General features: G+C 37.1%; 1 protein-coding gene across 4 annotated transcripts in view; it reads right to left on the minus strand.

Moving 5' to 3' along the window:
- Nucleotides 1-294: 294 nt before the first annotated feature.
- LOC106878006 (uncharacterized) overlaps nucleotides 295-17500 on the minus strand; it is a 170855-nt gene continuing 153649 nt past the window's right edge. For all 4 annotated transcript variants that reach the window (XM_089362853.1, XM_052972897.2, XM_089362855.1 and 1 more), the window contains 3 exons: nucleotides 3514-4931; nucleotides 2363-2580; nucleotides 295-1285 (listed from right to left, as the gene is read on the minus strand). In XM_089362853.1, the coding sequence (XP_089218979.1) occupies nucleotides 1216-1285; nucleotides 2363-2580; nucleotides 3514-4931 (1706 nt within the window). In that variant the 3' untranslated portion in view covers nucleotides 295-1215. The remainder of the gene's footprint in view (nucleotides 1286-2362; nucleotides 2581-3513; nucleotides 4932-17500) is intronic.

Genomic DNA, 17500 nt, shown 5'->3' on the forward strand with positions numbered 1-17500 from the left:
TCATCATCATCATTATTACTATTATTATTTAACCTGTATGCCAGAGAACAGAGATGGGAGAAGGGCAGTTGCCCCTTTGTACTCAGTGTAATTCTGGATCTTTGGGGTTCTTTGTTTGGCCCTAAGTGCCTTCCCCATCTTTTAGGGCATAGATTACCTTTTTCTATGCCTGCTTGTTTTTGAGATTTTTCATGATTTGCTCAGCATAAAACCTTTACTGCTCCTTGTCACGTCCCATTGCCCTTCTGGCAAATAAGACATCGTCATCATTGTCATAATTATTTTCCTTTTCCATTTCTTTTCTTTATAAAATGTCTCGTTAGTTAATTGGAATTCTTTTATTTCTAATTAACTCATTTGTCATCCAATGATTTTTATTTCCATTTTTCTTCCTGTCCTCTTCATTTCCTTCATTTTTTTTCAGTCACTCCCCCTCTTTTTTTTCCTCCTCCATCAACCATTTGCTGTGTGATAAGGGTTAGGGGCTGGTCTTCTGTGGCAATTCGCCCCCGCCCACCTGTTCTTCCTGATTTGAGTGGTTTGTTTCTTTATTATATTTTTTTTCTGTGTTTTCGTTGTAGCAGTAATTTCCTTGTTAAAAGACATGTAATGGTGTGATAGGATGGGGAGCAGATTGGCGGTGGGGGGGGATGTTTTAGTGATGTTAGATACATGGAAGAAACAGGTGGGGGGAGAGAGAGAGAGAGAGAGGAATGAAACGAAGAGGAGGGTGTAAGAAGAGTATAAAGAGGAGGAGAATGAAATGTATGAGAAAATGAGAAGGCCAGGTGAATGTGTGTGTGTGTATGTGTGTATAGCTAGAGAGAGAGAGAGAGAGAGAGAGAGCGGTGGAGGAGGTGGTGGTTGAGGGGGCTCTATGTAATTGTGATTTGTTCTTTTGTGTGTATTTATTGCTTTAATGTTTAATAGTTTTGTTTTCTTTTGATCATTACTATTTGTGTTTATCTTATTGTAGTAGTAGTAGTAGTAGTAGTAGTAGTAGTAGTAGTAGTAGTGGTGCTGGAGGAGGAGGAGGAGGAGGAGCAGTGGTGGCATGGTTGTCTTTGACTTATGTTCTTTACCTTCATTTTCTGTTTTTGTCAAAATTTTCGAATGATCTGGAAGATAATGGTTGACTTAGTTGAATGGTTTTCATGGAGTTTGAAGTGGGAACAGGGAAGTGTGGGCATGTTGTCTTCACTCGGTAAGCGTGGCTCACTTGATGCCTTTCTTCTCGAGCTGTTGCCTTACCAAAGAAAGGTAGGATGCATCAGGGAAGCCACAGCTGAAAGAGAATCAGAGAAATGGTGAGACAAAGACACACAGACATGAAGCAGTGTAAGGTGAACGAGGAGAGATTGGCACACTCTACGGTTTATGGGCAAACTGTGGCTGAAAGCGTTTTCTGAATGGTGTGCCTAATGAAAGACTACCTTGACCCTTTTCTTAATAAGGAGTAGCCTGCCTGATGATGAGCCGGGTCATGTATAGAAGGTTCATACACACATACCATGATGTATTCATTCATGAAATACATATATATATATATATAATATAATATATATATATATATATATATATATATATATATATATATATATAATATAGTTATATATATTGTACTGTTCTGTGGTGGTAAGATCAACAAAAAAGTTCTCCATCTGGTGAGAAATAAATATTATTTGATAAACACAATATATGTTTTTATGTGCTACTATTAGGTTCATGTGCTGAGAACATGCCAAACAGTGATTTTTTAACACGTTTGGTGGCCTAGCACAATGATCAGACACTGCCCACATTGCATAACAAACTATGCTATGTGGGCAGTGTCTGATGATTGTGCTTGGACACCTGAACATATATATATATATATATATATATATATATATATATATATATATATATATATATATATATATATATATATATATATATATATATAACTGTATTATCCCCACTCTGCCAACAAATTCTCTGAACAAATAGACAAGTTAGTGACATTGATAAAAAATATTTTTATATGCTTCAACCCATACAGCATATTCACACTATCACATTGTATTACACAGAATACTGCCGATTGCCCACATGCACACAACTGTACTGCACACAAGACAGAATTACACCATACACAACATTGGACCACAGCCAACACTAGACCACATACATGACATCCCAGAGCCTTACACTACATCTTTCACACCATTCACAATGTCATACTAACACCATGTGTAACCTTCGCTCTGTCTTCTTTACATCTTGGCTTCTTTCAACCATTCACTCTCTGCTGCATTAAAAATCTTCTGGAGATGACAACCATTATTGAATGGCAACAAGAACAACATAAAAGAGCACTTACTTAGCTGGACCTCCACAAGGACTGGTCTTGTGGTTTATGTCAGTCCAGATGACAACATTCTTGCGACCAGTTGTCTGTGACTGGCCAACGGTGAAAGTCAGGCGTGATTCAAATGCCTTCTGCAATAACTTCAGTACCTCGTTGCCGTCGCGGTTGTTGGGTAGATAGGCCGTACGACATGTACCATGGTAACGTTTTCCTGGGTTTGGATGGCATGACTGTCAATAGAAAGGCATATTATGTGAAGAACCATTGTCCTTTTCAGTTCTAAAAATTGTAACACAAACAAAATGTTTTTGACGCCATACACAGACACAAGAACTCTTTGACATAACGGAAATCTTCTATTTGCTCAATGTATTCTTAGAAAAAAAATCAATAAATATTTGAAGAATTTAAAAATCACTAAAATATTCTTGCTGTCAATGATTTCAAATCTTCAAGGGTTTTGCCATTTTCAGCTGTAAATGGAAGCAGCAGGAATTAAAGGAAGACCATAAACTTGATTTATGAGAGAATAAAATTCCTTAAAATGATTTTTGTCATATTTTCTGAGGATCACAGACCAATTCAATAATCCAATGCTTATTTATCACTTTTCTGGATTTCCTTCCAATAAGTGACTTTAATCGAAGTATTTGGTCAATTGGCACCTCGTGGATGAAGCAGGGTAGATGGAAACTGTGATGGTGGTGGGAGGAAGTCCATTGGATGGATCATACGAGTAATTCTAAAGGGCCACTCTTGTCACACATCATGATTCTGCTTGACAAGAGCCCAGTACTGGAATACTCGACCACTTCTATGCTAATGAAGAGGTTGTTGTCGAGTTGATCAAACAACTAGAAGACACATGGTTAAAACTGAGGGACATCCGTTTACTTTAGCTTTTACATCAAATCTGAAGCTATGTTTCTGAAAGGTATATGTTACATTTCATATATATACATGTATACACACATACATACATACATCGAGATAGATAGATAGATAGATAGAGAGAGAGAGAGAGAGAGAGAGAGAGAGAGAGAGAGAGAGAGATAGAGATAGAGAGAGAGAGAGAGAGAGAGAGAGAGAGATAGAGATAGATAGAGAGAGAGAGAGAGAGAGAGAGAGAGAGAGAGAGAGCGATAATGAAATAGTAAACTCACCTCTTGTATACCATCAGGTATTGTATAGTTAATGACAATAGTTCCATTGGCTGTCTCATATCCGGGCAATTTCAGTTTATGTTCCATTGTCACACACATTTTGCCGTTCTTGGGCTGATCCCCAACAATCGGTGCATACACGGTGCCACAGTCAGGGCAGACAGGTTTCTTCTTCGTGATTTCACGGTAGCACGCTTTACACAAGCAGTGACCACAGCACAGTTCTTCCCGCTGTCCAATTCTCTCTCGACAGCTACTACACAAGTCACGCTCTTTGTCCAGAAGAGCATTGATGTGGTTTGTTGCACGCATATCATAATCTCCGTCCTTCTTTGATTTGTCTGTGTCTTTCTTATTCTTTTCTCCACGATGGCTTGACGATTTAGATTCTTTCTCTGATGTACTCTCCATGTTTTTTGGCGGTTGGAAACCGGAACGGGGTTTCGACGAGTCTTTAGAATGGACTTTTTGTGATGTACTCAATAGTGCTTGCTTAACAGAAGTAGCTTGGTGACCTTTGGACGGCGTTGATGTCGCAGAGCTGCAGGACGCCTTGGAACCTTTTGTTTCTTTGCTGCTACATCCTTTTCCTCCATCTTCACAATTACTGTTAACATTGTTGCTACCGTTTGTGTTGTTGGTTGCATTAGCAGCATTCTTCTCATCTTTTTCCAGATGGCATGAAGTGGATCTAGCCAGCCTTGCGCCGACGCGAACATCCATGTCACTTCCACCTACAACGCTAGACTGTATTCGGTTTCGCACCACCGACCCCACAGAACTGGATCGTTTTCGGTCCAGATTAGTCTCTCTAATGGCTCCCAGAGTTGTTTTAGTTTGATGAATTAAAGCTGAAAGGCACGATGTGACTCCATCTGGACTCTCTTCATCGATTTTGCAATCAGCTTTCTTGCGGAAATTTAAAGAATTTGCTTTCTGTTCACAGTTGGTTTGTGCATCGTTGTTCTTCGTCATGCAGCCATTCTCCAGTTGGCACATTGCTTGGGTGTAGGAGGGACTGCGACGAGGTGAACCCAACCCTATTGGTTTATTAACCTCTGATGGTGCTGGTGGTTCTAACTGGGACTCTTTGGCAACCAACTGTTTCTTTACTTTTGCATCACTGGTCTTTGGTTCTGCAGAAACATTGGCGGCTTTCTTTGTCTGCTGTGAACAATGTCTTTGAGATTGTTTCCTACAAGAAAATTTATAACGCTCCAGGGCAGCCTCTGTGATTTCTTTAGAGTCCATCGAATTCAGCTGGTTGAGGATGATGATGGCAAACGTCACGCTGTCACGGTCGTTGATCACGAGTCGGATGTCCTTCAGTAATTTCGGCGTATTCTCGTCACTGGTATAAATGAGCAGAGCGTCGTAGAAAGCATTGATGCTCAAGTCAAAATCAACTCCAAATGAACCTGAACTCAACACAAGAGAGAGAGAGGAGGAAGAGAGTGAGAAAGTGAAGTTGAGATGAAGAACTGATTGATATAAGATTAGTTGTGATGGTGGTCGTCATGGTTAATGGCAATTGATCAATATTGAGGTGATGATAAGGAATGGTAGGTTGTGATGGCAATGGGAAATGGAGAAGGTAATTGCAAGAGGAGGATAAGTATAAGGTAGTCTAGTGCTATGGTGTGGTCAGAATGTGTGCATATAGAGTTGTGGTCAGTCAAAGCTGACCATATTTATGTACAAACCTGGATAAGATTTTTTGAAGAAGACTGGTAATTGCACATACGTGCAAGTGTCCCTTCTTCACACCACTCATGTCCAGCAAAGGGAAAGGCTGGTGCCAATGTTGTCCAAGATATTGCTGTGAGAATCTAAAGAGTCAGGACAGACTCCATAATGCATTTCACTTGACCCTTCAACTAATTCACGGCTCATGATTGGTGTTCCAAAAGGATGAAAGGCAAAGTTGAGCTCAGCAAGATTTCAACTCACAGAGTCAGAAGAAATACTGTGAGATATTCTGTCCAATGTTCCAATGACTTTATTAATTCACTGGTATAATGGTATGTGAAATAATGAGATGTGTAATATGGTGATTGTCGTTGAAGTTGGATCAGATACAAGTTGGTGATAGTTTAGTAAAGATATGTTTTATATACATACATGTACATATATATATATATATATATATATATATATATATATATATATATATATAATGTGTGTGTGTGTATAGACACACACACACACACACACACACACAAACATACACGCATATGTATATGATAGTGGTTGTTCAGTTAAGAGGTATGGAGAGATCCAGAACAAGTGGCAGATACATTTCAAAGTTGTACCTGTTGGGTTAGTAACTTCATCTGAGATGGTCATGTAAGGAAGTAGAAATAATTGAAAAGGACTTATTTTAACCCCCAGTGATCAGCTCACAGACTTTTGTGATGAAATCGTTTGACAATTGTTTAAAGACAATGCTACCAAGAAATATACAAAAGTAAATGCAACAGTTTTTGTCTAAAATGGATTTTCTTTGGAAATGTTTGTGACGGTTTTTGTTGCATTGATTTTGTTATGTATTCCTTTCTATTTCCTTTCTATGAATTAAAACTAGAAGTAACTTGAATGCACCCCACTGGTATTAACTCCCTGATCCATTCTGTGTACAGAATGAAACAGTTTGTCGGTCAGTTGGCTCAGTTCAACCAATTGGACCAAGAGGTTTCCATGGTGACCATTTTAAAACATTTATTTTGCTTATAGTATATTTCTAGGATTACAGTAACCAACTCCTAAGCTGATAGGTTATGACTTGAATGATGTTATTGGCTGTTATTTCTGACCGGTCAAGTGACCAATTGGAGGCTCTTCTTTGACTATGATGGTTGTTGTTTAAGCCTTTCTCAAACCTATTTGAGCAGCTCTACGATCAAAGTTATTGAAGCCAAGGTCATCTCAGCCTTTTATGGACGTACGTATGACTGGTATTTTACAGACAAGAAAGTAAATTCCAAACGCAGTACAGCTGTGAAAACAGCAGGAAGATTGGGTATTTTACCTTTATAAGACAGGAAAAGTTGTTGTCAGATGGCTACGGGACTTGAACCCACACCTCTCTAATACTGATTGAGTAGTCTACCAATGAAGCTACAACAGCTGACAACATTTTATGAACAAACTTTGGAAGCATTGAATGTGTTTGGTATTTTACAAAGAAAGTAAATTTCAAATGCAGTAAAACTGTAAGAACAGCAGAAAGATTGGATATTTTACCCTTATAAGACAGAAGAAGAGGGTATGGGTTTGACTCCCATAGCCATCTGCTGGCAATCCAAACTTTCTGCTATTTTTACAGCTTTAGAGTGTTCTTGCCTGTAAAATATCAAGAACGTTCGATGCTTCCAAAGTTTGTTTATAAAATATATGCATGATTATATTACATAATGTGCTGCTCTTTTTTAAGATTGTAGGTGAGATTTGGCTACTATTTTTAGCATGTCTAATGACCATGTAGACTATGATGGTGGGTAAGAAGAACGTTGGCAGAGAGGAATCTTTGTTAGTGAATATTGCCTAACAATCAGTAGAATGGAAAGCAGGCTGGAGTAACAGGGACCATGAAAATGGCCAGGGCTGTTGATAAGGGAAAGGAGGTGGTAAAATGGGGCGGGTCAACTGTAGATTCAATAAAGCTATCATCAAAGACATTCCAGTTATGACCATCCTGCCTTTCTACAGAACTACATGATGTGGTGAAAAGACAGGATGATGGATAGGGTAATTAAAGTGGTGTGTAGCCAACACTGTGACACTTATATATACGTCCATAAATACACATCCATATATATATATATATGCATCCACATCCATACATCCATATATATATATATATATATATATATATATATATATATATATATATATATATATATACACATCCACATATATACATCCATATATATACATCCACACATATATATATATATATCGATTTAAATGAGAGCTCAAAACTGATCCATTGAAAATACTTTATTATAATAATGAAAATGACCTATGATCATTTCAATGCAATATCCAGATTGATTCATGCATATTATAAAATATGGGATACTGCATCTCCTCAGGGCCTTATTATTAGCAGCAGGCAGACAATATATATATATATATATATATATATATATATGACATTATGGTAGGCACCAACTGACCAAGATGTCCCCACAGTAAAAGCAGAGCCAAGCCAGGGACTTGTGAAGCAAACCCTCTACACCTGACCATGCCTGCATCTACACACACACACACACACACACACACACACACAGTGTCCCAAAGTAATGCAGCATTTAAACATATGGTGTATTTGAAAACAAGGTAAACTTTTGGACAGATGTTGTGTGTATGTGTTTGTGCATGTACATACACACACACATATATGTATACACATACACACACACATGCACATCTAAAAATATAAGACAATAGGTTCAAGATGGTAGGAAACCAGTTGACCGATGTAATGGTGTAGGGGTTGGTAGTGGTCAGCGAGTGTGAGTGGAGAGAGAGAGAGAGAGAGAGAGAGAGAGAGAGAAAGTTGATTGTGTGCAAGTCAGTCTAATTATGAAGGACATAAATATTTAATGGTTCAGTTAGACAAATTGTATCTTCAACAAAAGAGACTAACAATAGAGTTAACAACAACAACAATACCTGGCAACAATGAGCTGTTCTTTGCCCACCCCCACCCCACCCCCTCTCACACACAACCAAAGAAATCAATAGTGTAAAAACTCATCTCTCTCCTTCTCCCTCTCTCTCTTTCTCCTTCTCTCTCCTTCTCCCTCTCTCTACATGTATATATATGCATGCTTCTAGGCTTTTTGGCTAAGTTCAAAGCATGTGGGGGTATGTGTGTGTGTATATGTAGGTGTGTATGTATATATATATATATATATATATATATACACACATATACACACACACGCACACACACACACATTTTACATCAATATGTATATGTGTGTGAAAGAGCAACTTGTATATATATATATATATATATATATATATATATATATATATATATATATATATATATGTATATATATTACACATACATACACATAAACACTCTTCCTTTCTCACCTAAGTACTCTTTCACCCACTGCTCAGCCTTCTTTTGTACATGTTATATAATATTGAGTTTAAATTCTAAATGTTAATATATAAATTGTTATTACGACTATGTTCTTGGTGTTAGCTTTCGTCATATAACCCCAATTTCTCTGTAATATGTCAGTGATTAGCAACAGAACAGCTGGTGGTGGTGGTGGTTCAGTAATCAGGATACTCTCTGAGATTTTCCTGTGATATGTGAACTGACAGCACTTAATATTTATATAGACCCTTCTGTTGGCCAGAGAGGATAACACGTTCTCTTTGGTATAATTATTACTATTGTCATTCAGATTCTTATGCATGTAACGTTTGAACCAAGTGCTAGAGTTTGCACTCTGTAATATGTCTTAGATGGGTGCTGCATGTATATGTGTGCATGCACACACACACACACACATGCATGCCCCCCACCATTTTGCACCAATAAAGAAATTGTGGATATATACTTGTAAACATACACAATATATATCAATAATGTAAGAGCTGTAAAATATATGGAAAGTATGTTTTGTTCAAACATTCTGCTATGAAATTCAATAGTTGAGTGGGTGGGGGGTTAGAAATGTTAGTTATAAGAAATGTTGACCGTCCAGTCAGAGTTTGATTGTGGACTGGGCTGCTCTTGGTCGTCATGAACAGTCCAACCTGACTGTCAACTGTTGATGTTATAAACATATGTGTCATCATCATCGTTTAATGTTCATCTTCTTTGATTGCATGGCTTCAATGATTTGAGTGGATCTGGCAAGCCAGACAGCAGTGTCCTGCTCCAGTGCCTACTTTGGCATGGTTTCTATGGCTGGATGCCCTCCCTAACACCAACCACTTTCTAGTGTGTTCTGGATGCTTTTGCATGGAACCTATATTTGTTTGACTGCACCATTGTTGAATGGGAAAGGAGACAGTTTCTAAATAAAGTCGATTGTCACCGGATAATAAAAACAGTCTCTTTCTGGTTCTTACTGGCAAATGAGAGACAACTTTTGACTTCCTATTTACCTTTCATTGGAATCAAAATTCAGCTAAAATTTATGGAATGCTATTAACAGCCAATGTTATTTTATAAGTCTTTGATTAGTAAAAGTTTTGACATTTCTTGCAAGTTGAACACATGTTTTTGCAATGGCAGTGCAACAGTTAGCCAGAGACAGTGACTAGAACACAAAAAGAAAAGCACACTTCCTTAAGACTTAAACAAATGAAGCACTTCATCACAGAATTTCTAGTGAGAACTGTAGACTGCCACAGCTGGCTTCAGGTGTCGTTATTTTAATGTTTATGATAGTTATGGCCATACCATTGTTCATGATCCTGGTATTTAGTATCTGTGTGTAGAAAATAAAGTCAGAAATCTTATACTCTAATATTTTATAAATCTACTGAGGCAGATTAGGAATCTGTCACAAAATTGAGACAAACGCCTCCATGCAAACATAGCATCACTGTCATAACCCTCATTCAGCATTCCCCTTCCATGCTGGCAGAGATTTTATCACTGCAAGTCCTGCTCAACACCAACAACTTCACAGAGTGTACTGAGTGTTCTTCATGTGGTACTAGTGGGGTCACTAAATAACTTGACAAGAGTTTCGGACCACCTTATAGGTTATGGCATATAACTGCTCAGGATGTTACCATTGGTTTTCCATTGAATATTGCCACCAGACAATATTGACGTCTCTTCAGATATGCAGGCCAATGATAAAACACATATTCCTGTGATATTATACTGAGCGTGGTTTTGCTTTTTGAATTATGGTCAGCTAATTGACATTGTGTGTGTGTATGCGTGTGCATGTGTGTGTGTGTGTGTGTATGTGTGTGTACACATATACATATATATACAGAGAGAGAAAGATCAGTAAATATGTATGTATGCATAATTATACCATTATTATGTAATACAAATTACTTATAAGGAAAATATATAATTAAAACAAAAGTATATAACAAAAACATATATATATATATATGCATGCATACATACAAACATACATACAAATGAAAGATGAGAGAAAAGAAAACACATACATTTACAATAATATATGTGCATACAGAAACGCACATCATATGGGTAGGTCATGTCTATAGAAGTACCTCATATATTTCGTGTGTGTATTTATCCATCCAGCCATCCATACAAATGCACAGATATATTGACACACATACAATGATATATACCTCTTCTTTAACTAAAAGGAAGACAATGAATAAATAAATTACTTGTGAATGTATACAAAGAAAAACTAGCATTTTCATACGCATACACATCAATTCATATAAATGCACACATAGATATGCTCATAAATTTATGTAAATGTACGCACACACACACACACACACAAACACACACACATCAATGAATTTAAATGTACACATGCATAAATTCATAAGTATGCAACAAAAAACATAGTGTATATATATATATATATACATATATATATATATATATATATATATATATATATATATATATATATATATATATATATATATATATATATATATATATATATATATATATTTGTCCAATTCTGGCTCAGCAAAGCCATTTTAATTGGAGACTCTACAACACTGAGACCAGCAGATATGTTGACAACACAGGAGGCTACAGTTTAACAAGAATAACTATGACATTCATAATGATAATAATAATAACAATAATAATGTAACATCATAGCAATTAACAATATTACATTGAAATATTTCAGTTGAACAAATATTTAGGCTGGCATCCCAGGAAGGCGATATTTAGCCATCACAATCACATCACTATCACACAACTACAGTCACATAGCTACAGCAATAGACACTGTTACAATGATATATATATAGGTTGAATAGGTGCTGGGCTGGGATACCAAAGGGTTGATATCTAGTGAGGCAATATAGGGCTGAAAATAATGTGAAACAACAGCAAGACACCAATGAAAGCAGCTTAGAGGGAGGTGGAGATGATACGAGACTGAAGCTGGAGGTATAGTACAATAAAGAAAAGGTTTGAGATGAGCAACAGAAGCTGGAAGTATGCAACTGTGTGATAGATTGGCATTGTTAGTGAAACAATAGCCAGATGGTGATATAATAAATGTTTAAAGATGCTGGATGAATGAATTGATAAACAAAAGATGATAGGATGAACTGTTAAACACAAACTGAAGTAATTGAACAGTGAAAAGAAGCTGAAATAGGATTGAAGTGTTAAATAGTCATTGAGACCCTAAGGGTTGCTCGAAGACTGATGTAGGGAGCAGATGGCATAGATGGCACTATAATTAAAGCCAGAACACAATTGTTAACAGATACTGGAGAAATGACATTGTAAACAGAAGATGACTGAAAGAGACTATAAACAAAAGCTGATTGGAAGGAGTTGATTTAAACTGAAGTTGAAGCTGTCAAGTCATTATACAAGCAAGGACAGTAAAATCTGGTTGACATGAGCAATAGATATTTATAGGACAGTGTTACAGAACTGGAGACCTTGAGGACATGAGCAGCAGCAGCAGCAGATCCGATACTATGACAGAACAAAAAAAAAAACACTATTATGCAAGACCAGTTGAAAGGCTGAAAACTGAACACAGTTACAGGATTGGAGAAAACCTGATCATGTGACCTCAGCAGGACATTTGATGTTATTACTCCAGATTAAAGAATATTGTTTTGGGTGAAGCTTTTCAGGTTGGTTTTGTAATTTCTTTGATATATTTTACTTATTTTATTCCAATGTGTCAAACAGAAATGGGTGCCAACATCAATCAATAAGTTATCAAAGTTATTCACCCCCAGAGAAAAGAATGGGATATCCCACTAGTCACATATGTATGTGAATAACATTTACATTGTCTTAACCACCCACAAAACAGGGATTTGAACTCCACCGCAAACAAAGAGATACTTATGAATTATTTATACCTAGGTGGATTGTGCCTCTGCAATGATTTCTCTTCACCATTAACGCTACCCCAGCCACACCACTACAACTCTAGCCCCCATAATCACTACAAGCACACTAATAATAGTCATACTACTTCAACCACAACCACAACCACTTCTACAGTCACACAACTACAACCCCCACAGCACAAGGTAGCTTCAGTGAGGGGAGAGGAAGTCATGATTGCATTTCATTAATCAAGGAATCCTTTAACTATTGGCTGTTTACTACCATCCTTCAATTCATTTGTAGACAGGGGAAATTAATTAGTGACCACCATAATATAGAAGTGAATGAGAGATTAGATGACCAGCTCATACATAGTCTTTTAGCCCCAGGCCAACTCTGATCATGTAAAATTATGATCAGACATTTCAGCCATGACTATCACTCTTAGGAGGAGGATGTAGGACAACACAAGTTATGCATTCTGTCCTCATATTAAGTAGTTGGATATGAGTGGAGGGAGATTAGGCTGCTATTTCTACCAGATTGACTGATTTCATAGAGGCTTGCTTGGTGGTGGTGGTGGTGGAATGGGTTTCAAATTGTTTTGGCAGATTAATTCTTCAGATCTCAGTTTCCTAAACTGTAAGAGAACAGGTAGATATGAAATCATCTGAGAGTAAATGTTGTTCATGAAGGACTAGCTTCTTATCCAGGGGGGAGACATATTTCTGTGACATTCAATGCATTAGTTTCTAAAAATTATCCCTAGTTGGAAAAAATTGAAATAACTAACCCCTATCGGTATAACTAACAATAATGACTTTGTCATTGCTAATTACAGGTAATCATTAATCACAGGTGGAATATGTGATGGTCATGGATTACTTTAAAGATATTCTAGGAGGAAGTGAAATAACTAATGCTGGGATTTGAGCCTGTATTGAACACTTTGTTTACTGGTAGCTTATCTGGGATTTTAGCATTCTTGCTAATAAATTCTAATCTCAAAGAGTCATGTCTACCCAGGAGTCTAATCAAGAGGAATTTATGAAGACTAATATCCACCCCACCCACACACCTCCAAAATTTTCATTTTACCATTTTGTTTGATTCCAGAAATATCAGGAGTAAGATTTTAATTAGCTTTTTTTGGAAGTCTATTGACTGGAGTTCTGCAAAAACCTCCTACTGGGTCTTTTACCTCTGGTGTTTGGGGTGGGGGATGAGTTGTGGCAGCACAGGTCCTTCTTGATACTCACCATTATGGAATTGGTCAGTCTTCTGTCTTTAATTCATGGGAATCATAAAATGGAAATAAAATGTTTTGTGATGAACATTGTTAATGGTTGGCACACACACACACACACACACACACACACACACACACACACGCATACACACACACACGCATACACACATGCACACACACACACATACATACACACACACACGCACACTGGTTTTAGAATTAGAAAAGGTAGAAAAATCCTGCTAGGTTTCTCTTCTTTTTTTCAAACATTAAAAGAATTTCTTTCATAACGAGCTATTTGAAGACATATTGATATTAATTTGCCTTTGTTGTTAATTAGAAAGAGGAACAGAACTATGAACTGGCTGGGATGCCAAGTCAACTCTGCTAAACAGGGACAATCCAGGTCAGACAAGTGCACATGATGGCCCTCCATATAGATATACATTTATACATACACTTCATACCCATTGCTTGCAGGGAAACTGAGTAATCTATGTGAATGCGCCATATTTGAATAATATATCAAATAGGTTCTTCTAGGTTAATGCTATTGAGGTCTTCTTCTTTCGTTGTTACACATTCTGTCTCTCATATTCCCTTCATACCTCTTGACTCACATCTCTCTCTCTCTCTGGATGGGAAAGCCATGTATTCACCTCTTCAGCAAAACACCTGCTCCTGAACCTCTAAGTTTCTGATCCCTCCAGTCTACACCCTACACAGTTGAGGGGTCTCATCAGGGCTGGTGCCACGTAAAAAGCACCCAGTCCAAACTCTGTGAAGTGGTTGTCATTAGGAAGGGCATCCAGCTGTAGAAACCCTGCCAAAACAGACATTGGAACTTGGTGCAACTCTCTGGTTCATCAGTTCATGTGAAATTGTTCAACCCATGCCAACAGGGAAAAAGATTATTAAAGGATGCTGATGATGATGATGATATGTGCATGAGATGACTAAATATCTCAACAAATGTCAGAAAGCAGTACTGGAGAAAAAACCCATTCAACACATGTGGATGTGGAAACATGGATATAAAATGGATGGTGATGATGATATGAAGTGCATTCCAGAAGTTTTGATGATTTTTCAGGAGAGGCAGTTATCATTGCCCTATATTATTGCAATGTTAGTATATTATTATTATTATATGTCTAATAAGCTGACTTGCCACCTTTTGCTATTCTAAATTGAAGGAGACAGCTGCAACCACACTTTGAAGCCACCCTACAAAACACTGCTTATCACAGCTGACAAGTTTGCAGAGTACAGTGAGGACATGAGAACAGTCTGGAAGCTCACTATACAATAAACGTTTTGTGCTAAACTGGGGAAGAAAAGTTAGAGATTTACGAAATTCTCCACATTGCTTATGGATTAATTTGTTTTTCAGTGGCACATGAGGCTAGGCAAAGCATAAGAAACCCCTTCTTCAACAGCAAGGGCATCATCTACATCTATTGGGTTCCTTCTGACCAAATGGTCAACAGAGAATACTTTGTAGAGGTTTCATCACAAAAGGCCGTGGCACCTGCACCAGTCCACAATTCCATACTGACAATCAACTACTTGACAGAGATGGGCATGGAAACTGTCCCTAACCCTCCTGCCTACAGTCCAGACATTGTTCCCAAAGCTGGAGAAGATGGAAAAGGCTGTGACAAGGGTCCTGGACTTCCATTGGACCCTTCAAGAAATGGCTGGAATGCTACAATGAGGATGCATTGAGTTTAGAGGATCTTACTTTAAAGGAGATTTGAAATTAATGTCTCTCATGAAAACATCCCAAAACTTCAGGAATGTACCTTGTAAGATATGCACACAAATATGCATGTGTGTATTCACACACACACACACACACACACACACACACACACACACATATACACTTATGTAGAATTGATGTCAATATTAGTTTTCCTATAAGTTCATTTATGTTTTTCTAATAATAATTTTTCTTGTTTATTTTTCATGTGAGATTATTTCGGAAAACAAAATGAATGGCTTTTATAGAATCATGATAGTCTTATGTTTGTCATAGTTTCCCCTCTGTTCTTGTAGTTATTATTATTGTCGTTGTTGCTGCTACAAGTTTTTCTATTTAATTGATCTTAAGCTATGATGCAGAACAAATCTATGACCTTTCTTTTAGAGGGAGAGAGAGAGAGAGAGAGAGAGACACACACACACACATGCACAGAAGAAAATTTCTTTGTGATAGTAATGGAAGCAAACAGGATATTGAATGCTTAGAACTTGGTAGAAAGCTAGTTTAATAAATTTGCATACCGCTAGGTACATACACATGTATCTATATGCATATAGGTGTATGACTGTGTATAAATATATAAATGTATACATATACATATCGCAGAATATTTAGCTTTACTTCTTATCTTCCTGCCTACCTACCTACCTACCTATCTACCCACTTACCTACCTACCTACCCACTTACCTACCTACCTACCTATCTATCTATATTAGTCATAGGAGTTTGAAGAACAGTTCTCACATTCAGCGCTCCACCAATTGCAGGCCTAACAAGAATAACTGTGGTTGAAGTTAGGGCAAACCTTTGCACCATTCTGAAAATCCATGAGTGACACTGGTGCAGAGAATCTACAGAAATAGAACAGATGAGAGAAGTGAGGTGAGAGAATAGATGCTTATTGTTTACAGCTGTTTCATACTCTTGTTAGTTATATAATTGATGTTACATCAACATTAACGTGCATATAAAGTGTACACACACACACATATGTATATGTACACTTTATATGCCTTTTGATGTAATATCTATCAAATAACAAGATTATAAAACAACTGTAAATGAATGGAATAAACATCTACTCTCATCTCACTTCTCTTATCTCTTCTGTTCTGTTCTATTCATATGTGAGCGTGTGTGTATATGTGTGCATATATATATATATATATATATATATATATATACACACACACATATATATTAAAACAGGATTTATATGCTGATACTTGAAGCTCTCATTTGATGATCTTTACAGTTGACCATAAATGCCAACAAGTCAAGCATAATTCTAAACTTGTTGATCACAAGCAGCCTTTAGATATGAAAACAGAATCTTGTTTGCCTATGTACAATTATAAAAGTTTTCACATTTCTAACATTTTGGCATGATTTCGTTTTAGACAAAAAAAGGAAAAGGAAAAAAAAAAATCAGTGTCTAGAGACACATCCACATACATCATCGTTTCATCCTCAAAGTTTTAATGTCCATTTTCCCCGAATTTATTGAGGCAGATTTTCTACATCTGGATGCCTTTTCTGTTGTCAACCCTCGCCTATTTCCAAGCAAGGTATTAATATCCACAAAAGATAAGAAACGAAAGACACAACTTGTATGACAGTGAAACCCATTTTACAACAATCACACAAAGTCAAGTGAAGAAGAGACAAACAACCAAACACACATTTGATGGGTTTCTTTCAGTTTTTGTCCACTAAATCCCCTCACGAGGCTTTTGGTTGGTCTAGGGCTATAGTAGAAGTCACTTGCTCAAGGTACCATGCAGTGGGACTGAACTTGAAACCATGTAGTTGGAAAACAAACTTCTTAACCACACAATCATACCTCAATAATATGTATTCAGCTAACCCGTGCTGGCATGAAAAACTGGATGTGAAATGAATGAATATATCATCATTTAACATCCATCTTTCTTGCTG

Source organism: Octopus bimaculoides, chromosome 14, assembly GCF_046866305.1.
Source record: "Octopus bimaculoides isolate indiv1 chromosome 14, ASM4686630v1, whole genome shotgun sequence".
Taxonomy (NCBI): domain Eukaryota; kingdom Metazoa; phylum Mollusca; class Cephalopoda; order Octopoda; family Octopodidae; genus Octopus; species Octopus bimaculoides.